Source organism: Schistocerca nitens, chromosome 2 (assembly GCF_023898315.1).
Source record: "Schistocerca nitens isolate TAMUIC-IGC-003100 chromosome 2, iqSchNite1.1, whole genome shotgun sequence".
In the NCBI taxonomy this organism is placed as follows: Eukaryota; Metazoa; Arthropoda; class Insecta; order Orthoptera; family Acrididae; genus Schistocerca; species Schistocerca nitens.
This window is the reverse complement of record NC_064615.1, coordinates 1,072,006,756-1,072,031,170: the sequence shown is the minus strand read 5'-3', so window position 1 is coordinate 1,072,031,170 and position 24,415 is coordinate 1,072,006,756. Positions and strand designations below refer to the sequence as shown.

Genomic DNA, 24,415 nt, shown 5'->3' with positions numbered 1-24,415 from the left:
CTCTCAGCAATTGAAAACGTCTGGTCAATGGTGGCCGAGCAACTGTGTCGTCACAATACGCCAGTCGCTATTGTTGATGAACTGTGATATCGTGTTGAAGCTGCATGGGCAGCTGTACCTGTACACGCCATCCAAGCTCTGTTTGACTCAATGCCCAGGCGTATCAAGGCCGTTATTACGGCCAGAGGTGGTTGTTCTGGTTACTGATTTTTGTCAGGATCTACGCACCCGAATTGCGCGAAAATGTAATCACATGTCAGTTCTAGTATAATATATTTGTCCAATGAATACCCGTTTATCATCTGCATTTCTTCTTGGTGTAGCAATTTTAATGGCCAGTAGTGTATTTACTGTGTTATATTTCAAAGATTTTTTGGCACAACGCACTTGATATCTAATGGAATTACATTTTGCTAGAGACATCTTAGTCGCAGCATTATTTTCGAAACAGATAGCAATCACAGTTTGTGTCACTGGCGGGACTTGGCCACTGTCACAAGCACGTTTGAGAAGACCACATACAGAATCGTGCTTTTTCTCGGGTGGGGGGGGGGGGGGGGGGGTGGAGGGGAGGACCTTGGTGCTCGATTCCTGTTTGAACTCTGAACATGGGGTAATATGTTTTTGATTTGGCCCGGACAAGCGCCCTGTTGTGTCGCTATTCGATCAGCTGTCTTGGTTCGTTGGTTGATTTGAGGGAGGTGACCCAACAGCGAGGTCGTCGGTCCCATGGGAGTAAGATCCATCTGGGCATGTACCTGAAGCGATTTAGGGAGATCATGGAAAACCTAAATCATGATGGCAGGAGACGGGTTTGAACCGTCGTCCTCCTGCTTGCGAGTCCAGCGTACTAACTCTGGTACTGCGCGCCGCGGAATTTGAATCCGCGCCAGGCGTCATGGACATCGAAGACCCATAGAGGTCTCTGCACCATCGCGCCGTAAGCTGTGGCGGCGCGCGTCTCCTGGCCTGCTTTGTGACGGCGGCACAGTGGTACACGTGGTCCAAGCGGCCAATAGCGGCGCCCCCGATATCATACTTACGCTTAAGCATCGCGCTCAGCCAGCAGTCTAACATCGCGTGCGTCTCAGGACATATCGCCTCGGCGTATTTACTTTCGTGTTGCTATTCCAGTGGACGTGGTTGTCTTGTTTGGTCCGTTACTCTGTTGTCTGTTCTTGTCGTGTTGTAAGGTCCTTGATTGGTCGTGTCCGTCCTCTCCCGTTATGTTGTTGTCCGCGGGCCGCTCCGCGGGTCCCAACGCGTTTCCGTCACTACAACACCGCGACCCTTCCGTTGGACGAGGAAGCGGAGCTGGGGTCTAGGCAGACTGTGCGCTTTTGGAAAAGATGTTAACTGGGCTGAAATTAATGCTCAGTTAATGGCACTACTCGTATGTGCACCGTTCGGATTTTACGTTTGAAAACAGTCAGCCTTATATATTGTCCGGACTAGAGCGAGACTGATGGTTCAAATTTGGTCCACCAACGCATCGAATCTCGGCCGAATATAAGGTTTCACAGTTTGAAAAAAAATCTTCCTCCGTTTGGATTTTACGTGAAAGAACCATATTCTGGGTGGTTTTTGAAGCGCGCTAGTTCTATACTTTAAACTTGTACGAATCGGGTCAAACTTTGTAGGTAGATAAATAGATAAGCCCAAAACGAAAATTTTTTAATTCAATATTCTTCGTATCCAGCAATCTTTATCGGTTGCTGAGATACTATGCTAAAAAGTCGAGTTAAATGTAACATGAAGAAACCATTCAAATTTGGACTGATTACGCGGAAACAGTTTAAAACGTATTCTTACCATAAAATGGAAAAGTTGCTCAAAAATTCAGCTTCACTCGGATGTTACCTGCAATAAACACTTTTTTGTGAGTTTTTATGTGCGCGCCACTTATATATTTCAGATATGTGCAAATCGGTTAAAAATTTGTAGGAAGATAGGAAAATACATGGAATTAATGGTCGCCTTGATCCCTTGTGAAAGTTTTATCCATTGCCACGATATAAACAAAATAGATCCATGGACAATACAATAAACAGATACAAGGTCAGTCGTCGCCCAAGTAAATACAAATCTACATCGTTCGCGATCTAATGTCAAAATTATGGTAGAGTAAAAGATGGGAAACAGAGTAAAAAATGCCCCACAATGGCACAAAAAACGCGGATAGACAGCTTTTGGTGTAAAAGAAGGGAACCAGCTTTCCAGCTTATCTGCCACCTACAACGACTTTAAAAGATTACAATTAAAGGGTCTTCGTTTGCGATCCCACCCACGTTCGGTTCTCCCCGGTGAGTTGGTGTCTTTGTATCATCTAATTCAGCTTTGAATGCAAAGGAAGCGTGTTAGTACCATTCGTTCTACTAACTTGAGTGATCACCCCAACCTGATTTCCCTCCTTGATAGTGCATTCGGGAGGACGACGGTTCAATCCCGCGTCCGGCCGTCCTCATTTAGGTTTTCCGTCATTTCCCTAAATCGCTCCACGCAAATGACGGCATGGTTCCTTTGAAAAGGCAAGACCGATGACCTCGCTGTCTGGTCCCCTCCCCAAAACAACCCAACCCAACCCAACCTTGACAGTGTTGTTACGCCAGATGTCCACGAGGAATTTTTGGCAGCTTTTGACCTCGCTAAGGTGTCTGACACTGTAGTTCACTCCGCTTCCTGCAAATCGCCGTATTTGGATGGGCCTCCCATAGAATTTTATGTTCGGTTTTGGCCTCTGACAGGAGATACGATAACATCTAAGGTCGAAATAATTGTTTTAATTCCCAAATAGACTGGACGTTTGTCCTTGGATTAGGTCCGACTTGTAACGCTACTCAATTTTGATTATAAAATCGTAGCACGGGAGATGAATAGCTCGGTTTTGCTTGTTGTAATTGTCTCGCATTATCATAGTTGTCTTCCGGGTCACACTCCCCCGACTCCCGCTGCTCTGTGTCGTCATCTTATCCTGATTGCTTCCACAGCAAGTGAAGCATGCTGGTAGTTACCGCACTATGTAACGTGGGGTTGATAGCACCCAGTGCTCATTAGTGGTGCGATCTGTTTCTTTAACTTACATTTTTATAGCTCTTATTGCATTTCGGACAGGGGGCGAGTAAACAGTCTACCAAAAATCAGTTTCGAATTGCATGAGCTTTTCCATAGGTGAGCAACCTGAGTTTTATTCCTTCACTTACAACTTCCATGAGAATGTTAAAAACCCCCATATTTGTCAAGTTGCCTTCTATTAGACTAAATGTAGAGTTTGAGACAGAGTCTGTTGCTAAAGTTACGTTACAGATTACTATCACTTACATAAATGTAGTGCGAAGATTGAAATAGTAGATTGACTTGTCAGTATTAATTTGCACACTACCAGCGTACCTCTTCTTAAGCCGGTACTGCACGACACACTTATCGTATACGAGTTTGCATCAGCGCCCCAAGCGTACAAATCTGGAACTGCCAATGTTTTCTAGTCTCATGAAAGTATTAATCCACCTATAAATTTCGAGAACTATTGGCCGCTCGTTGTCCTTGTTGAATTACAGTTCACTGCCTTTTTCTGAGGGTACGTTGCCATTGTTTATACTTTTTACACACTTAAGGAACTGTAATCGTTAGTACTTATCACGTAACGCAGTTGTGTAATACGCTACGTGAGACGTTACGAATAATGCGTAACTGCTAAATTCTAGATGCGGCGCACACAAACAACCGTGTGGACGACCTCTAAGACCACTGAGCCGAAACTTGGATTAAACTACACGAACAGGCTCATATTTCGTACACTGCTGTCACTTATAAATTTGGTGATTTGGTCAAGGAGTACAGTACTTCTGAAGAGCCATGTACTCTGAATTAACTGCCGTCTGCGCTGAAAAGTGTAGCATTACGCAGAAACACGGAAACGAAAACGGAACTGCTCTTGCCACAGATACCCGAGGTGAATATCGATTTATGTACTTGAAAATGGCCTAAGACCGAAATCTGAATCGCATAACAAAAAATAAAAATTATTTCAATCTAATGGCGGCAGGACCATTAAAAATTTACCATGACTGTGGCTCCAACCACAATAAAAATTATCACTTGATCAATCTGTTGATGTTTGGCAGACTAGAGACTGTGATATCGTTTGCAGTTGGTGATGCTACAACGAAAATGTATAACAGATATGGCAAATATCTGTATTCATAAGAGTATACTTCTTATGATTTTTGATCTAAGAAACCGCAATCGTAATCTTTTGCTGTAACAGAAACTTTTATGTGTATCCTTTACATGGGAATCATGTTACTGCTTAGCAGATGATATGAAATAGAAGGTTCTACACACATCTAGACGATCTTTTGATCTAAAATGTTCTCAACAATACTGAATATATACTCACGCCCGCTATTCGGTGATTCGTAATGACGTTCTTTTCGATAAGTAGTCGGTTACTGGTCCACTCGTCAGTAAACTACCAATCATGTACAAGAAAGTGTTTACATCTCACAGCTGTCACGCCTTTAGTATAGTTTATTAAATTTTTAAAATGTAGACAGGAGAATTCAACATGTCGTCTTTATTTGAGAACTTCATACAGCTGGAAAGAACAGCTAAACGACATCTCTTCATCAGACACTTTTATTAGAAAGTTTCATTGCGTGCAAAGTGCAAGACGAGAACTGTCTTAGACATGTTACATTTAGTTGGTTGGTTGGTTGGTTGGTTGGTTGTTTTGGAGAAGGAGACCAGACAGCGAGGTCATCGGTCTCATCAAATTAGGGAAGGACGGGGAAGGAAGTCGGCCGTGCCCTTTGAAAGGAACCATCCCGGCATTTGCCTGGAGCGATTTAGGGAAATCACGGGTGTCTAACCACTGCGCCACCTCGCTCGGTTTACATTTAGTAGCAGGGGAAACACGTGCAATATTTTGCTCCCTCTTTCTTATTTTGTTTCACTAAGCAAATTCCACAGAATTATTACATCAGTTTTACCATGTCTTCTTGTAGATAAACGTACTATACACAAGGTGCTGAGAAGGCCAGTCAGTTTTATAGTGCATTTGCAGTTGGGATGACCACCATGTCATACACCTGCCAAAAAAAGAAAACAGGTTAAAATGTTGCTAACGATTATCACCAAAGCAATCTCTAAAGTAATATGTTCAATACAATACAGTACAATACAATACGATTATTGAAGGGATTGAGTTTTATGGGTCACCTGGATATTTTCCCCGAAACAGTACAACATATGTGACACTTTCCCCATAACGACTAGCACATAACTTTGCATTTTTTCCCTCCATTTCCTCCAATATTGCAGGGCGCACATTTACTCTCCCAGTGAATATTATCGTGCATTTCTGTATACGTAATTACTGGAACTAAACCCGAAGGACATGTGACCGCTATCATCTGATTGTAGCAGATTAATGTTTTGCGATTAGGCCCATTAAATACTAAGTATATTCTTAACTAGTTACTATTAAAGAATTTTTGTTCATTGATTATTAGTAATTTCAGTCACACACACATACACACACACACAAACTAATTACAACTATATAACATATTGGTGACTGGTTGTCTAGCACTGTAGTGGTGATTTCAGCTTTAAAATCGGTTGTCGTACCTTTTTTATAAACGGTACGCTACTCACGTTGTTGGTCGCGCCACATGCAAAAGGACACTCTCCTGATACGCAAAATCTAATGCTCGATTCCTCGAAATACTATTACACTCTCGGCTCAGCTGGGCGCTTTGCATGAAATCTACTGTTGATGTGTGCGAAAAACGATTAAATGTAATTTGCTCTCTCACTCCGTGTGTGGCGAGAGCACATGAAAGTATTCTACCCATAACGTACCGAGGGATTATTCCATCTAGATTGGACTATGGCTGCACACTGTATCACAGTACGCTTAACACTTATCAAATTACTCTTCGGGAAAATCCATTCGCAACTGTTTAGCAGGCATCCGTTCGACGCCTACAGATCCCGTTTAATTGTAGGCAGGAGAGATGCCATTCAGCATTAGACGTCAGATGCTGTCAGACAAATTTTTCATTCAAGATGTGGCATTCAGGGATAGTCCTGTCAATAACAGTAGAGAGTGCATTTACGAAGTACGGATTGGCTCCAAGGAAAGAACTAAATTTTTGACCGTCTGTACCAAATTTAACTACCGGTCCCCTATCGTACATTCTAAGCGATTTTCTTGCTTGAATATAATCTTGGCACAATCCGCTGCCAGATTCCAGTTCATTATTATAATATACCAAGCTCCGTGGGTGTTAATGTGAAGTGCAGGTTTAATCGTCTCGTTGAAGTTCGATGGCCTGTTTAAATCTGTACATATGCCGATGGCTCCAAAATTATACAAAGAGGATTATACTGGATAAGAAGTTCTGCCCACTCATATAGGGCACAATAAAGGCTTCATCTACTTCAAAGTGCTTTAGTTTTTACGGCGGAGACTGGCAATTTCGGAAGGAATCATTTTTTGTATCTTCAACTTCCTTCTTAAAGATATTACTCGCGTCCGACAGCCAGAGTCCTATTAAAAATATTCAACACCGAAGATGGAATAAAGATACTAACCGTTATATTTTGGATGTGCAGCTAGAATATATTCGCTGTAAACGGAGAGGGCAGACAATCAGTCTGCTGTGGGTGCATATAATGAGGAAGTTGATGTCTTACCGAAGCAAGCTGCATCTACAGGACTGTTCTCGATTGAGAACTACCGTATGCATACTACTTGCGTGAAATCAAGGGCCACGGAAAGCAGCAATGGCAACAGATGTGGAATGTGTTTCAACAAACGAAAGGTGGGTACTATACGGCAATGCAATGTCAAATTACTGAGGCCGTGGTTTGTGAGGGTGTATCTGGACCGATCTACGATTTCCAGCAACATTAGACTCCTCCTTATTTATGACATTTTTTCTTGCACAACAGTACAGAATCAGTATTTCTGATTCCCCTGCAACTGAATCCAATTCTCAGCCAAAAGATGATGGAAACCACATCTTGTTTTCCTGTTCAAAATTTGGCAATGAACGATCGGAATTTTTGAAGACTTTGATGAGTGCTGTTTACCTCCTCCCCCAGTTAAACCCGTCTCTGTTACTAAGAACATTCGCCTTTGTGAAGCGAGGATAGGAAAAAACTGGTAGATTATAACAGTATTCATACTTTGTTTTATCTGCATTGTTTATCATTAAATTTAAGAAGTAATGTGGATTAATAACATAAAAAGTCTAGTTTACTTATCATGCTGTTTGTTAAAACTTGATTGTGGAATAATATTTTTTGACGTCTCGAGCTTTCAGCTCTCTAAATATGCATTTATATATTTTTTTCTCTACAATTGTGCCTTCCATATAAACATGTGATCTCGATGGCTGAATTTCGTACGAACTCTGGTGTCCCTATTACACTGTTCATTCACATTAATGTGACCAACCTGTCATAGACCTGAATAAACACATTTTGCAGTGCGGATCGCTGCGAGTCCTGCAAGAAGAGAGTTAATGATGTTCTGGAAGGTACTGACAAGGGATGTGGAGCCATGTCCACTCCAGCGTTGCGGCAGCTGCGCTAAGCTTCCCCGATGAGGATCCATAGAGCGATCAGCCCGATCGAGGTGGTCCCACAGTTCTCGATTTGGTAAAAATACATGGAATTTTGTGGCCAGGGAAGTACAGTATAATCATGCTGGTGCCCTTCGACGCATGCACCTACACGGTGAGCTGTGTGACATGTTGCATTGTCGTGGTGGTAGGTGCCATCGAGCTGAGGAAAAACAAACTGCTTATAGGGGTATCCAGCGATAGACGCATTGTGCCTTCAAGAACGACGAAATCACTCAGGCAATGCCACTGAAACATTTCCGAGACCTTAAAGCTCGCTTCTCCGGCCTGGACCCTTCCGATAACTGTTCCAGGGCGTGCGCGCCAACGGCCAGCTATCCTCCACTGGAGCGTAACGTGTGATTTAGCTGAAAAGCCCATCTTTCGCCATTCAGTTCCTGTACGTATATCCAAATTCCAACCTCCTTCGCCGATGAACAGCAGTCAGCGTGGGTCCACGAACCAGGCGCCTGCTGCGGAGACCCATACGCAGCAACGTTCGTTGAACGGTCGTGGAGGAGACACTGTAGGTAACCCCTTGGTCCACGAGGGCGATCAGTTGCTCAACAGTTGCACTTCTATCCGCATCGTTCGTTCCCCCCTGCCACCTCTGGCTGATGGTGTGCCACATTTGCCTCATCATCGGTTTTTCATAGCACGATTTTGCCACCTCTGGTATATCTTAACCAAAGCAGCGAACGAAAATGTTGCAATCTTAGCAATTTCGGAAATGCTACTGCTCTTGCCCCGAAAGCCAATGATCACGCCCTTGTGGATGTCAGATAAATCGCTCCCTTTCCGCATTACGATACGACTGAAGCGTTACTCTCTTCGCCATGCTGCCCCCCCCCCCGCCCCCCCGACCTCATTGCTATACCCTTCACTGCTCAATACTCTTACTCTTGCCCCGAACTGCCTCCTTACGTCTGTGAGTGTTTATTGCACATTGACGTCGAAAGTAGGAGGTGGTCACATTAATGTCACTGGCCAATGTAGAATGCCATCCCTTTCTTTTTGTGTTACTGTCTTAGTGTAATGGTAGTGTAGTAGCGAAGTGGATACTTGCGTTTCTTGATTAAGCCACGTAAATACTAGGTCCTCCCCTCCTCCCCCCCCCCCTCCCGCCCATGAACCATAGACCTTGCCGGTAGTAGGGAGGCTTGCCTGCCTCAGCGATACAGATAGCCGTACCGTAGGTGCAACCACAACGGAGGGCTATCTGTTGAGAGGCCAGACAAACGTGTGGTTCCTGAAGAGGGGCAGCAACCTTTTCAGTAGTTTCAGGGGCAACAGTCTGGATGATTGACTGATCTGGCCTTGGAACACTAACCAAAACGGCCTTACTGTGCTGGTACTGCGAACAGCTGAAAGAAAGGGGAAACTACAGCCGTAATTTTTCCCGAGGGCATGCAGCTATACTGTATGATTAAATGATGATGGCGTCCTCTTGGGTAAAATATTCCAGAGGTAAAATAGTCCCCCATTTTGATCTCCGGGCGGGGACTACTCAGAAGGACGTTGTTATCAGGAGAAAGGAAACTGACATTCCACGCTCCGACCCGTAGAACGACAGATCCCTTAATTAAGTTAGAAAATTTAAAAATGGAAATGGATAGGTTAAAGGTAAATATAGTGGGGTGGCAGGAGGAACAAGACTTCTTGTCAGGTGAATACAGGGTTATAAATACAAAATCAAATAGGGGTAATGTTGGAGTAGGTTTAATAATGAATAAAAAAAGAGGAGCAAGGGGATCCTACTACAAACAGCATAATGAACGCAATTAACGCATTATTGTGGCCAAGATAGACACAAATCCCAAGCGTACTACAGTAGTACAAGTTTATATGCCAACTAGCTCTGCAGATGATGAAAAAATCGATGAAATGTATGATGAGATAAAAGAAATTATTCAGATAGTGAAGGGAGACGAAAATATAATAGTTCTGGGTGACTGGAATTCGATAGTACGAAAAGGGAGAGAAGGAAACGTAGTAGGTGAATATGGATTGGGGTTAAGAAATGAAAGAGGAAACCGCCTGGTAGAATTTTGCACAGAGCATAATTTAATCATAGCTAACACTTGGTTCAAGAATCATGAAAGAAGGTTGTATACATGCAAGAAGCCTGGAGATACTGTGAGGTATCTGATAGATTACATAATGATAAGGCAGAGATTCAGGACCCAGGTTTTAAATTGTAAGACATTTCCAGGGGCAGATGTGGATTCTGACCACAATCTACTGGTTATGAACTGTACATTAATAATGAAGAAAGTGCAAAAAGGTGGGAATTTGAGGAGATGGGACCTGGATAACCTGAAAGAACCAGAGGTTGTACAGAGTTTCAGGGAGAGCATAAGGGAACAATTGACAGGAATGGGGGAAAGAAATAAAGTAGAACAAGAATGGGTAGCTTTGACAGATGAATAGTGAAGGTATCAGAGTATCAAGTAGGTAAAAAGACGAGTGCTAAAAAAAATGTTATATCCTAGCCAGTAATGCCACCCGAGCCCGCTGCCAAAAGGTTGGCAGCATCAAAGTCCGGACGCCGTCCGCATAAGCAGCACCAGCGAGACAGGAAATCGCCGCAAGTCTGCGCGCGCCACCGCTGGCTTCTGGCTTCTTAAGCGCTGGAGTCGCGAGCGCTAGGACAGTTCTGTACTCGCCGCTCAGTTGTATACTCGCCACCGAATTGTGTACTTGCTAGTCAGTTGTGTGTTCATCGCAGCAGAGTTGTTGTTTGTCGTCAGCCGACGCTGACCTAGCCGCTCCGACTCGAACTAGACAGATTTCTGTAGACACGGAGTTCACTACTGTGTTCCTGTATCTTCGTTAATAAAGATAAGTACCGACTTTTATTTAATCAGAGTGTTTGGGTTTTCATCCTTCTGTTCACTGTTCCAGCGGACCGGTCGGCCCGCTATTAAAAGTGTGGCGGTGACTTCGTAAGCCGTTTCTACAGCGAATTGTTTGTCGCTACGAACGCCGCCACAAAAAAAATCCTTGGGTAACAGAAGAGATACTGAATTTAATTTATGAAACGAGAAAATATAAAAATGCCGTGAATGAAGCAGACAAAAAGGAATACAAACGTCTAAAAAATGAGATCGACAGGAAGTGCAAAATGGCTAAGCAGGGATGGCTAGAGGACAAATGTAAAAATGTAGAGGCGCATATCACTAGGGTTAAGATAGATACTACCTACAGGAAAATTAAAGAGACCTTTGGAGAAAGGCCGGCCGGTGTGGCCGTGCGGTTAAAGGTGCTTCAGTCTGGAACCGCGTGACCGCTACGGTCGCAGGTTCGAATCCTGCCTCGTGCATGGATGTGTGTGATGTCCTTAGGTTAGTTAGGTTTAAGTAGTTCTAAGTTCTAGGGGACTGATGACCACAGAAGTTAAGTCCCATAGTGCTCAGAGCCATTTGAACCATTTTTGAGCCTTTGGAGTAAAGAGAGCCACTTGTATGAATATCAAGAGCTCAGATGGAAACCCAGTTCTAAGCAAAGAAGGGAAAGCAGAAAGGTGGAAGGAGTATATAGAGGGTCTATACAAGGGCGATGTACTTGAGGACAATATTATAGGAATGGAAGAGACTGTAGATGAAGATAAAATGGGAGATATGATATGCGTGAGGAGTTTGATAGAACACTGAAAGACGTAAGTCGAAACAAGGCCCCGGGAGTAGACAACATTCCATGAGAACTACTGACAGCCTTGGGAGAGCTAGGCCTAACAAAACTCTACCATCTGGTGAGCATGATGTATGAGACAGGAGAAGTACCCTTAGGCTTCAAGAAGAATATAATAATTCGAACCCCAAAGAAAGCACCTGTTGACAGATGTGAAAATTACCGAACTAACAGTTTAATAAGCCACGGCTGCAAAATAATATCACGAATTCTTTAGAGATGAATGGAAGAACTGGTTGAAGCCGACCTCGGGGAAGATCAGTATGGATTCCATAGAAACGTTGGAACACGTGAGGCAATACTGACCCAACGACTTATCTTAGGAAATACATTAAGGAAAGGCAAACCTACGTTTCTAGCATTTGTCGACTTTGAGAAATCTTTTGCAAAGTTTGATTGGAATACTCTCTTTCAAATTCTGAAGGTGGCAGGGGTAAAATACAGGGAGCGAAAGGCTATTGACAATTTGTACAGAAACCAAATGGCAGTTATAAGAGTCGAGAGGCATGAAAGGGAACCAGTGGTTGGGAAGGAAGCTAGACAGGGCTGTAGCCTATTCTCGCTGTTATTCTAACTGTATATTGAGCTAGTAGTAAAGGAAACAAAAGAAGAATTGTGAGTAGGGATTAAAATACATGAAGAAGAAGTTAAAACTTGGAGGTTCGCCGATGACATTGTAATTCTGTCAGAGACAGCAAAGGACCTGGAAGAGCAGCTGAACGGAATGGAGAGTGTCTTGAAAGGAGGATATAAGATGAACATCAACAAAAGCAAAACGAGGATAATGAAAAGTAGTCTAATTAATTCGGGTGATGCTGAGGGAATTAGATAAGGAAATGAGATGCTTAAAGAAGCAAATGAATTTTGCAATTTGGGGAGCAAAATAACTGATGATGTTCGAAGTAGAGAGGATATAAAATGTAGACTGGCAATGGCAAGGAAAGCGTTTCTGAGGAAGAGAAATGTGTTAACATCGAGCCGGCCGGAGTGGCCATGCGCTTCTAGGCGCTACGGTCTGGAACCGAGCGACCGCTTAGTTAGGTTTAATTAGTTCTAAGTTATAGGCGACTGATGACCTCAGAAGTTAAGTCGCATAGTGCTCAGAGCCATTTTGTTAACATCGAGTGTCAGGAAGTCGTTTCTGAAAGTATTTGTAAGGAGTGTAGCCATGTATTAAAGTGAAACGTGGACGGTAAATAGTTTATACAAAAAGAGAATAGAGGCTTTCTACATGTGGTGCTTTCCTTCCTCTGCCACATTTCACTTCAGAAGAACCTGTCTTTACGAATTCTGAGTTCATTTTCTCCTGACGCTTACCAGACATCAGATCAATGCATTATTCGTACCCTTGGGTGTCCAGAACTTCTGGAGGGCTACTGGCGCACAGTCACGGCCCAGTTAAAGGGCTTTACCAGCAGAGCGCGTTTTGGTGTGCATGTTCCGTAGCTTACAGCGCCGTTTATTGGTCATATTTGTTTTACATGTCGTTTTCCCCTTCGTCAATGATATGCTGTTCAAATTTGAGGTTATTGTGAGCAGTGGTTCTCTTTCTATACCGTCTTGAAAGTGGAACATTAGTTTTGGTACCCCGTATTTCACAATAGCGAATCATCTCCAGGTTCGCACATATACCGCCGGTACTGCGCCGACCAACCACTTTCTAGAAATCTAGTGTTAGTAACTGATCTGTACATACTCATCCTGTATTATTTACAAACTGTGTATATTGTTTCAGGTCGTGTCAGTGTGTTATGCACCTTTTATGCTGAAAGACTCGGACGCAATCACGTCTTTCACAGATTTTACGGAGATCTTCGACAAAATAATGCATGCCAAACTGTCGAGCATATTAGGAGAGAGTAGAAAACTATTGGTCCTGATACAAAACCTCAAACGTTTTTCCTGGAGCACAGCAATTTTAATATCTGTTGCTAATAATTCATTCTATTACACTAGTATTTACCTGGCATAATCAAGAAATGCAAGTATCCACTTCGCTCCTACACTAGCATTACACTAAGCCACTAACAGAAAAAGAAAGGGATGGCATTCTAATCGGCTAGTGACGTTAATGTGACCAAAGCCTACTTTCGACGCCAACGTGCAATGAACACTCACAGACGGAAGATGGCAGCACTAGCAGTGGAGGGTAAAAAAGCGGTGCCGCGGGAGGGAGGGGAGGAGTAGCGGAAAAACTGCCGTCGTTATCGTAAAGCGGAAACGGATCGATTTATCTGACGTCCAAAGAGGAATGATCATTGCCTTCGGGACAAGGGTAAGAGCATTGAGCAGTGGAGACTATAAGAATGTTTATCTGTCGTCCAAAAGGGCATGATCATTGCCTTTCGTGCAAGGACAGAAGCGAGCCGTGCGTGGCTCGTATTTCCGCCATCATCTATTTTATACCCTGTTTTTTTAACGTATTTCCACCTCACTACGTTAATTTAAATTGCTACTGTCACTGAGTTGCTGCTTTGACTGACCGCGAGCGGCGTTAGCAGAGCGTATCGATATATCCCCTCTCGTAGTACCTTTGCTCGACTGCTGTTACTTCCCTATCCTTGTCTGTCATAGTTGAGTTCGGATAGAGAGTTCGGGTTGCGAGTTTATGTCGCGAGTTCGGGTCTACCAGTTGGTTGGAACGCGTCTGGGGCGCAGTCCGGACCTGCGAGTCAGGGAGTTGCAATGAGGCACTAATGCATTCGGGTTGGAGCAGCAGTGAGGTCTGCGCCGACATGGCTCGCCCGACCATTGCCGCCACGCATCACTTGAGCCGGGCCACGGTCTTGGTGGATCGTCGGTCGGTCGTCCTACCGGACGACGCGTTTTGCCGATCGTTCATGAGTCGGCTGCGTGTGTGTGCATCGACTCCCGATTTGTCTTCGTGCCTGCTTAGTTACTGTTGCGTATCGTTCAGGTCTTCGTGCAAGTGTTTGTCAGGTTGTGTGTGTAGTTGGCGTTAGTCCCACTGACGATTATTTTAAATATTGCCGGCGTGGTGGCTCTGAGAGGTCGGTCGTGTCATTGGGCGACGTGTAACTGGTTCTCTGAGCGCTTGTGGGCCCCTTCAATTACCATCTTGTGGATCTTGGGCCCGTCCTTTCCTGGTGCAGGGATGTCGTTTAGCCAGTGGGCGTGTTTCCTCTGCATGGTTGGGTCCGAGCCAGTATTTCTGCCGTCGTGTGTCTGCAAGTGAGTGGCCGACGCACCAGCAGTGCAGTCGCGACGGAGCAGCAGTCGCGGACGGAGCAGCGGGCAGTAGGTCGGTTGCTGCGGACCAGGCAAGATGTCTCCGCGCGGTGCAGTCGCTGGTGTTTCAAGTATCCAAGCCTGTGGTTCGTTTCGGTGGTTCGCTGTTGGGGAGGTTTTCCTGTGAGCAACACTGAGTGTTTGTACATATTTGATTGTGGATAATTACGTCCGTAACATTTTGCGTTTGAGTTCTTATCTACCGCTTTGGTGGCAAGCAAGTCGTTTTCTCGGTCGGTCCGTGGCTGTCCCTTGGTTGGGTTCCGACGGATCAAGTGTAGTTGGGCTCACCACCTGTCTCGCCTAGTTGAACGAGGGCAGACCGACCTTCCTGGAGGCTTCTGATGGGCACCGGTGTTTTCAGCTACTTAACATTTAAGGCTTATGGTTATTTTTCTTTTACTTAAAAATGTTGCAAAATTAATTCTTAAATTCCGATCGTTCATTGCCAAATTTTGATCAGGAAAACAAGATATCGTTTCCATCATCTTCTGACTGCGAACTGTATTCAGTTGCAGGGGAATCAGAAACATTGATTCTGTACGGTTGTGCAGGAAAAAATGCATGATTATGGAGGAGTCTAATGTTGCTGGAAATCGCAGATCGGTCCAGACATACCCTCGCAAACCACGGCCTTACAGTAATTTCACGTTGCATTGCCGTATGATACCCACCTTTCGTTTTTTGGGACACATTCCACATTTGTTGCCATTGCTGTTTTCCATGGCCCTTGATTCCACGCAAGTAGTATGCATACGGTAGTTCTGAATCGAGAACAGTCCTGTAGATGCAGCTTGCTTCGGTAAGACATCAACTTCCTCATTATATGCTCCCACAGCAGACTGATTGTCTGCCCTCTCTGATCGCGGAAGCGCTGGGGCTCAGTATGAAGCGGAATGACGATGGTTATTGGTACATGGAGTGAATTTTATAAATATGTGCTAAATTTCAAATATCTTTATGAAAATATTCAGACTGTATCACCCGTAAAACTGGTTTTAAATTCAACCAAAAGTAATCCTGCTCATGTCCGTTCCCAAATAAGAAGTGTCACAGTAACAAATGGTAAGTGGAGTCACGTTCTTTAGCTGTGAAGGGGAAGGAATTAACAAAGAGTTATTAACCTTGTAATACAGGTGTTAGGTGGCGGAATAGTGCATGTCCGCCTGCCGCGTTGCTATGTGTTCCCTCTTATGTGACTGGTCTTGATACCAGAGCTGCTCCCTGATAGCTTAATTTAGTTACTCGGAGTGTGAAACCAAGATTGCAGGTCGTAAAAAGCAGCACTACTGACCTGAACATGTGGATGCCGCGACAGCATGTAAACAACAGCGTCAGCAATGTCCTCTGGACGTAAGAAAGGCGACTCTTTTACTTCTTCGGGCAAGTCGAGCTCTGGCAACGTTTTCCTCACTCCTTCGGTATCCACCAGTCCAGGGGATATTTGCTGCAATGAAATGTTCATTACTTAGTTACAACTAGCATATTTGTTCTTTCAATGGAAATCGATGGAATACGATTTCGGTTATAACACGAAGGTGAAGAATGATGCAGTTTTATGCAATATACAGGTGTAAAAAAACTACATATGCAACGTTTTTGAGTTTTTAGAGGAGATACAATGGATAATTCTCTTTATGTAACAAAAATATCACATGTGCAACGTTACCCTCCCAAGGGTCCATCTAATCGCTCTACGTGAAACCTTGACCCACAATTATCATTTTAATTTTCTGTTGGCATCTCTCTTCATTACGATGTGCAATTGGTTAACAATCTTTTGTCCAGAGTATAAAAAATATTCATGTCGCACGATAATTATTTGAAGAGCGATACAACGATCATTTTGCAAAGGTAGGAGCACACGTCCCACTCCTATAACGTGCAGCAAGCCCAAACCTAGAAATCAGCACGCAATCGTACTGTGTTCTGCTACTGAAATATTACAAAGACGATGCACTCCCACTTGGGTTAACACAAAAATGAGAGTTGAATCACTGCAGGACATAATACAAAATTGTAAGAGTAACCCAGATGTGAAACCCGCTAACTGTATGATAAGCGAAACTGAGATAATACAGAAAAACTCTTCCCACCCAAACTATTAAAGTTAAAGATTTCATTTCTTTTCTAAAAATAAGTAAAAAAATAATTAATTACACCATATTAGAGGCTGAAATCTGTTATTATGTTTTATACGTTAAAATCTTAAGTGAAATACTGACTTAGCTGTCTTTGCACCAGATTTATACAGTTAGCGGATTTTGCAAATGTATCGATCCAATTACAAAACAAACATTCGGTTGCAAAATTCGCTATTCGTTGCTACGTTAGGAATGACCTGAAGGTGGAATTTAATTATTGCGAATATAATTGGAATACGTTTTATTTCAAAGAGAAATCTGAAAATCCTACAAAATTGGCTTATAAAAATAAGAAGGGGACATTATTTTACCGGGAAAAACTGACCTATTTAACGCCAAAAAAGAACAGATATGAATGTTCAACATTGCGTTTTTTTAGATAAAAAGTACACCATCCAGTTTTTGACATCAAAAGATATAGTAGAATATAAAATAAGCTTGTAATTGCATCTTAGTAAAACACGGAAATAATTTTGGAAAATAATAAAAGTGGCGGAAAGTTGCATCTTAGTTAAAATAGCACCAAAAAGTTCTACAAAATGAAATTAGCTGGAAATTGCTTTCAAGTGACATCGACCTCAATACTAACCATCAACTCAAAATCGCTTCCCGCATCTTCAGATGACTGCCAGCGGCAGGAGCGAGTTTGTCGTTGGTCTCCCAGTCTTCACCAAAGTGGAGCTATAACATCTTTTTGGTGTTTCCGAGTATGGCTTCTGAAAGTTTTACACAACTGTGATTGGTGTTGGAATGTTTCCTTTGCTGAAATGTTTCCCCTTTTCAGGATGCCCCATCTTCAAAGCTGTAGAAAGGCTCTCCACGAACTAGACAAATCGTCTTGTTTATGGTTATCGTGAACACAATTATTTGACTTTCTGAATCTGGAAAGTCCAGCTACTTTCCCTAATCCTTCCACGTATGTCATAACAATTAGTGTAAACACTGTGTTCATTGCATGACACTGCTTTAGTAATACTTTTCATGTTCTTTAACTTCCTGTTCTGGAAACGTTTCTCTCTCACTGATCAGGCTGCCTCGTCCTTTTCCATGAGGGGCCGTCGTCCTCTGTCTGTTCATTTGCAACTGCTACGACAGGTTAGACTCCTTGCAGAATTCTTACTGTTTCAATTACTCCCGCTATGTTTGTACCGTCTTCTGCACTTAAACTGTACGCAAAATACACTCCTGGAAATTGCAATAAGAACACCGTGAATTCATTGTCCCAGGAAGGGGAAGCTTTATTGACACATTCCTGGGGTCAGATACATCACATGATCACACTGACAGAACCACAGGCACATAGACACAGGCAACAGAGCATGCACAATGTCGGCACTAGTACAGTGTATATCCACCTTTCGCAGCAATGCAGGCTGCTATTCTCCCACGGAGACGATCGTAGAGATCCTGGATGTAGTCCTGTGGAACGGCTTGCCATGCCATTTCCACCTGGCGCCTCAGTTGGACCAGCGTTCGTGCTGGACATGCAGACCGCGTGAGACGACGCTTCATCCAGTCCCAAACATGATCAATGGGGGACAGATCCGGAGATCTTGCTGGCCAGGGTAGTTGACTTACACCTTCTAGAGCACGTTGGGTGGCACGGGATACATGCGGACGTGCATTGTCCTGTTGGAACAGCAAGTTCCCTTGCCGGTCTAGGAATGGTAGAACGATGGGTTCGATGACGGTTTGGATGTACCGTGCACTATTCAGTGTCCCCTCGACGATCACCAGTGGTGTACGGCCAGTGTAGGAGATCGCTCCCCACACCATGATGCCGGGTGTTGGCCCTGTGTGCCTCGGTCGTATGCAGTCCTGATTGTGGCGCTCACCTGAACGGCGCCAAACACGCATACGACCATCATTGGCACCAAGGCAGAAGCGACTCTCATCGCTGAAGACGACACGTCTCCATTCGTCCCTCCATTCACGCCTGTCGCGACACCACTGGAGGCGGGCTGCACGATGTTGGGGCGTGAGCGGAAGACGGCCTAACGGTGTGCGGGACCGTAGCCCAGCTTCATGGAGACGGTTGCGAATGGTCCTCGCCGATACCCCAGGAGCAACAGTGTCCCTAATTTGCTGGGAAGTGGCGGTGCGGTCCCCTACGGCACTGCGTAGGATCCTACGGTCTTGGCGTGCATCCGTGCGTCGCTGCGGTCCGGTCCCAGGTCGACGGGCACGTGCACCTTCCGACGACCACTGGCGACAACATCGATGTACTGTGGAGACCTCACGCCCCACGTGTTGAGCAATTCGGCGGTACGTCCACCCGGCCTCCCGCATGCCCACTATACGCCCTCGCTCAAAGTCCGTCAACTGCACATACGGTTCACGTCCACGCTGTCGCGGCATGCTACCAGTGTTAAAGACTGCGATGGAGCTCCGTATGCCACGGCAAACTGGCTGACACTGACGGCGGCGGTGCACAAATGCTGCGCAGCTAGCGCCATTCGACGGCCAACACCACGGTTCCTGGTGTGTCCGCTGTGCCGTGCGTGTGATCATTGCTTGTACAGCCCTCTCGCAGTGTCCGGAGCAAGTATGGTGGGTCTGACACACCGGTGTCAATGTGTTCTTTTTTTCCATTTCCAGGAGTGTAACTTGTTTTCTTCAAAACAATCAAGCAAATACATCAAAAAACATCCCAGTGACCAGCTGAACTGTGCTTACCAGCGCACATTTCAACAATGCATGGGCTGCGAGAGCTTCATTGTTGAGTACGCGTTCGTTACAGCGTAGCCAACCTAACTCCGAATAAGAAAAATGTCCTTTAGAATCGTAACAAACTGAAAGCTAGCTTTGAATGTCTAGATTGGTAAGTCTGATGTCAGATGTCAGTTGGCGTTCCTTGCGTCCGGAGATGGCACGCAACTTCCACGCCTATTGAACTTGGCGCGTTTTGCAGACTTTGGACATGTAGCGGAGTTTGTACCCGAAGACAACGAGCAGTTAGAGGCTTTTGCAATCTAACAAGATTTTCTACAGCCAGCTTCATAGGTATATAGCAGTTTTAGCATAGTGAAACCTGTTCCATCGTTTCGCCGCAGAAGAAATCTTTATTATAGTGTGCTCAACTCAAAATCAACAAAAAATGCATTAGCAGCTTTTGCATAGGGGCTACTCATATAATATCTTTCGTGCAGATGCTGTTTTCGTCTACACTGCATTAAGGTGTGAAATGACTGATGTGTTAAAAATTTTCATGATGTCTCGTGACCCGTTTTTGCTGCCTTTGCATAGGTTTGCTAGTTTTAATGTATTCTTCATAATATTTCAGGGAAGTGTGCTTGCAATTATTAAGGCAGTTTTCTAGGTTTGTGATTACATTTGAAAATGATGACTCAGTGCAACTAAACTAATTATGTAACCTTTTAAGAATTTCACTGTTTTAGTGACTGTGGCTTGACGACCGTTTGTGGTGTCAAACATTTTAAATATCATTCAGTCACACTCCTCGATGCCAGTTATGTCGAAATACAGAATCTATTCACATTATAGTAAAACTGTTACTTAAAGCTACTTTTATTTGACTAATACTTTTAACTGCCACTGTTGTTGTATAAAGTTATTCTTGTCTTTGTTATTTACTTTAGAATTTGCTGATTTTTGGAGAGCACATTTTTGTAAAACTTAATTGACTCCTACGGAAACTGACAAGATATGTGGTTTTACTTAATAGTTGGCTAATTGTTTATTTCATTTTGTGATAGAGACCTGAAACCAAATTTATAAAGTGTGTTTAGTTCAAAAGTCTTTCATGTTTTGGCAGGTACTACACGTGATCATATTAGTATTTTGCTTGTTTTCGCTATACACTTTTGTAGGTCATCTATCATATGTGTTTGCTGACAGATTTAATTAATATTATTTCAGTTTACTTAACTAATGCTGTATAAACCCTTTTTAGGCTGTAAAGTGTACAAAATAGTTGAATTTGTCTCACTGCTGTTTACTATTCTTTACAGAGATGAAATTGTTGACAAACATAGATAAATGTGAAAATTTGCAATAGTTACGTTACAAGTTAAGACAAATTACTGCATTTCGTAAATATGACACCATTTCAAAGAATTATTTTCTGAAGTAAGGCAAAAAGAGTCTCTTACAATCAAAACATCTCACACTGCCAAGTTTGAAAATACCATCCTCTCCACTCTGATCTGTTGCTTTTTCCCGGTTGCCACTTTTTGAAACATGCAGAGCACATTTTTATTTCTGGGAAAGTGGTAGCAGTGGCTGAACTGCTTGTCTCTTCCGTTTGCTCTTTCCTTCATCACCTTCCTCTTCCTCAGTTTCTGGGTTTCATATTGAGGGTGTTTCCTCTTGCAGTGGCGTTGCTCATCAGATTTTTGGAAATATCTATCTTGAAGAAACTACATTATTGATTTACGTTCAAATTTCTTATTAGGCGCAGCATTCCTGGATTCACTGCATCGTTTGGGGAAAAAAATTACGAAAAGAATGAATAACTGTTCCCACCAGATCCGTAGAGCCGCAGTTCACCTCCCTGTCTTATAAGCTAGCGTGCTGTGTGTCAAGCTGTACGAGCAGTGCAGTTTCATCATAGCAAGATGAACGAATATTAAAATGATACTTTCTTCAGACTGCCCTAGCGTTATTTAGGTTCACTCAGTGTAGAAGTAGGGTTTGTACGCATCTGCTGTATTGTTGTGATCAGACCATATTGGATGACTTACCCCAACTCGTATCTGGCTACTCCTGGCGATGAGATCTTTCCTCAGCCCTTCCAGCAAGACTTTCACTGCGTGCTTGCTGGCAGCATACATCGCCGCTCCAGCAATGTGTGGCGGTACATGTCCTGAGAGGCTGGAAAATAGAACAGATGGTTGCAGGACTCGGACGTAGTAGTCGACGGCCTGATCAGGAGAAAAGCTGCACTCCAAAACTTTACTCTTGAGCAGTCTGTACAGGCAACTAGAACATTTCTCAAATGAAAAGTCATCGGCTCGATATTTCACTGTTACATATCAAATGTTGTTGTACTCATCAAGACTGCTTGATGCAATTCTCCACGTTACTCTACCTTGTATAAGTCTATTCATAGCAGGATACCTGCTGAACCTAAATTGGACATCCTCTTGAACCTGCGTACACAATTTAGGCGTCCAATTCCTCTGCAGTCTTGACAGTTCTAAACTCTGTCCAAATACTAAATTACTAATTCGTTAATACTTCAGGATACTTCTTATAAATATATACTTTCTTTCAGTCAAATGATGCCAATAATCTCTTCTCTCCAAAATTCGATTCAGTATTGCTTGATGACTAACACCATCAATCATCACCATTTATTTGTACGTTTATTGTACATACAAGGCTACACTCCAAACTTATACCCTCATAAAAAGCTTCCTATCGCCAAAATTTATATCTTCATGGGAACATATTTCTCTTCTTGAAAAGAACTTAGTTTCCCTGCCATCATCAGGTATTTGAAGGCAAGAGATCAAAATCTGTCCACTACATCTAGTTTTATCACCTAACTCCCTGTGCACCGATTTACTTAATTTGAGTACACTCACTTACCCGTGTTTTACTTTCATTTCTTTGACCTTATAATTTTTTTGAAGACACTATCCATTCAGTTTAACTCATCTCCAAAGTGCTTTATCGTCTCCAACAGAATTACACTGCCATTAAACTTGTATTACTTCTCTCTGAGTTTTTACTGCCTTCATTTCTCCCAGTTACCTTTTCAAACCTATCTAACTCTCAATTACTGCCCTTTTCACGTCCTTGGACTTCGAGAACTGCGTTCTGATGATTGTACAAGTTGCCTCTAACATATCGCTCACAGTATTCACATGTGTATTGCAATCTAGTGAACACTAAACTAAATCAAAGAATGTCATTGACTTCCCTCAATTAATTTGTCTATCCTCCAAATCGATACGACATTGTTTGTGTCTGCTATTGTTGCTGTCAGTGACATTGCACTGATCTAAATTATGGATCCAGGTATGAAGTAATGTATCCATATGAGAACACTGTTCTCCTACTGGTTCGCGATTTGTCTCATTAACAAGAATAGAAAATCTCATGCCGATTAACGAGCCAATACATAAGCCAATACTTGTTAGACGTTGCATATGTTTTATTCACGATGAAACCCTGCACTTTTTAATCACATATGCCTTCCAAAGTCCAACTTCTCGTTCCAGTCGTGGACAGTTGGCGTCCATGACCTACTGCTGCTATGAAAGCTCAGAGGAACCTTGAAGAGTGGCAGCAAATGGGAGCTCTGGTGAAACTGTAACATATCCAGCAAACAAACAGTGGCTATAAGTAGGATTGATATGGGATTTCTGCAGCACTTTGCCTATTTACATGCAGCCGTGAGAACAGCTCATTGCCATATCAATGATGTCACAAGCTGTTCCCCCTTTCTATATTGTCACAATCGTAGAACTCACACCTCTTTCTTGGATCAATGGTGGCCAATTACATGAAGTAGCCAATGACATCACAGTACTTTACTGCCCATTTAAAAGAAATAGCTAATCACAATGTAGCTGTTGAGCGTCCACCTTGCCCTTGTTGAGTCGTATACAACCAATATTAATAATGCATCATGTTTAAAATCAATCGATTAATTATGAAAAAAGTATAAAGATATAGCCAATACCGGTGTAACTTGGCAAACTAAGTAGCACTCGTCAAAGAGATTGTTGGATCTTGGTGTCATACTTGGTGTAAAGCACAATGGAGCCCACAAGTTAAATACATCTACATCCAGACTGTCTGCATTATTTATCAACATTTCATAGCCATATGTGTGAACACACACACTATGTAAAAGATGCATTAGGTGCATAGACATACAGAAAGTTTTATTATTTTTCATAATGTTATTTCCATATATCTACATGGTGTCACTTCCAATCTGAAAAGACGGCCGGTGTGGCTGTGCGGTTCTAGGCGCTTTAGTCTGGAACCGCGTGACCGCTACGGTCGCAGGTTCGAATCCTGCCTCGGGCATGGATGTGTGTGATGTCCTTAGGTTAGTTAGGTTTAAGTAGTTCTAAGTTCTAGGGGACTGATGACCACAGATGTTAAGTCCCATAGTGCTCAGAGCCATTTGAACCATTTTTTTGTATCTGAAAACATATTAGCAACACAATGTTTAAGTCAAGTGTCGCAATGTTATTTTGCTTCTAAACTATCTGCCAAGGTATGTATGGAATGTAAATTGTTCGGTAACTATACAAAACGGAAGTACTTTGCTAAAGTACCATGCTACTCAGGCAGCTGACACTTCATGGTGGCCCAAAATCGGACTCTTCATGAGTACGAACCTGATCGATAACCTTTTTAGGAGGAATAGGATAAAAACGTACTCATTGTTTATGTCAAGTGTCAGATAGTTATCTTCATTTTCGAAATGTTGATCAAAGTACATAGAAGTGTTGTGAGCTACTCCTTTTATGTCCAAAATGTATATCAAAAACTGTCAGCAACCCACACACTGTTTTATGTTGAGTATCACAACGTTACTTTCATGCCTAAAGTATGTGTCAAAATATGTAAAGAATGTTGGCATTCAATCTCAGGTACACGTGGTGCTATGTAACTGAGGATAAACAGATGGAATTTTGATCATCTTTCATTTTTCAAAGTTTTAAACAATGCTTCACCTCATCAAGCACATTTTAGGAGGTAAGAAAAAAACGCATC

General features: G+C 43.1%; 1 protein-coding gene across 1 annotated transcript in view; it reads right to left on the bottom strand.

The window, feature by feature from the left end:
• Positions 1-4,920: 4,920 nt before the first annotated feature.
• The window catches only part of LOC126235558 (dehydrogenase/reductase SDR family member 11-like), a 63,762-nt gene continuing 44,267 nt past the window's right edge, over positions 4,921-24,415 (bottom strand). Inside the window, exons 4-6 of the mRNA XM_049944275.1 lie at positions 21,418-21,547; positions 15,865-16,017; positions 4,921-5,087 (exon numbers count right to left, since the gene is read on the bottom strand). Of these exons, the coding sequence (XP_049800232.1) occupies positions 5,046-5,087; positions 15,865-16,017; positions 21,418-21,547 (325 nt within the window). The 3' untranslated portion in view covers positions 4,921-5,045. The remainder of the gene's footprint in view (positions 5,088-15,864; positions 16,018-21,417; positions 21,548-24,415) is intronic.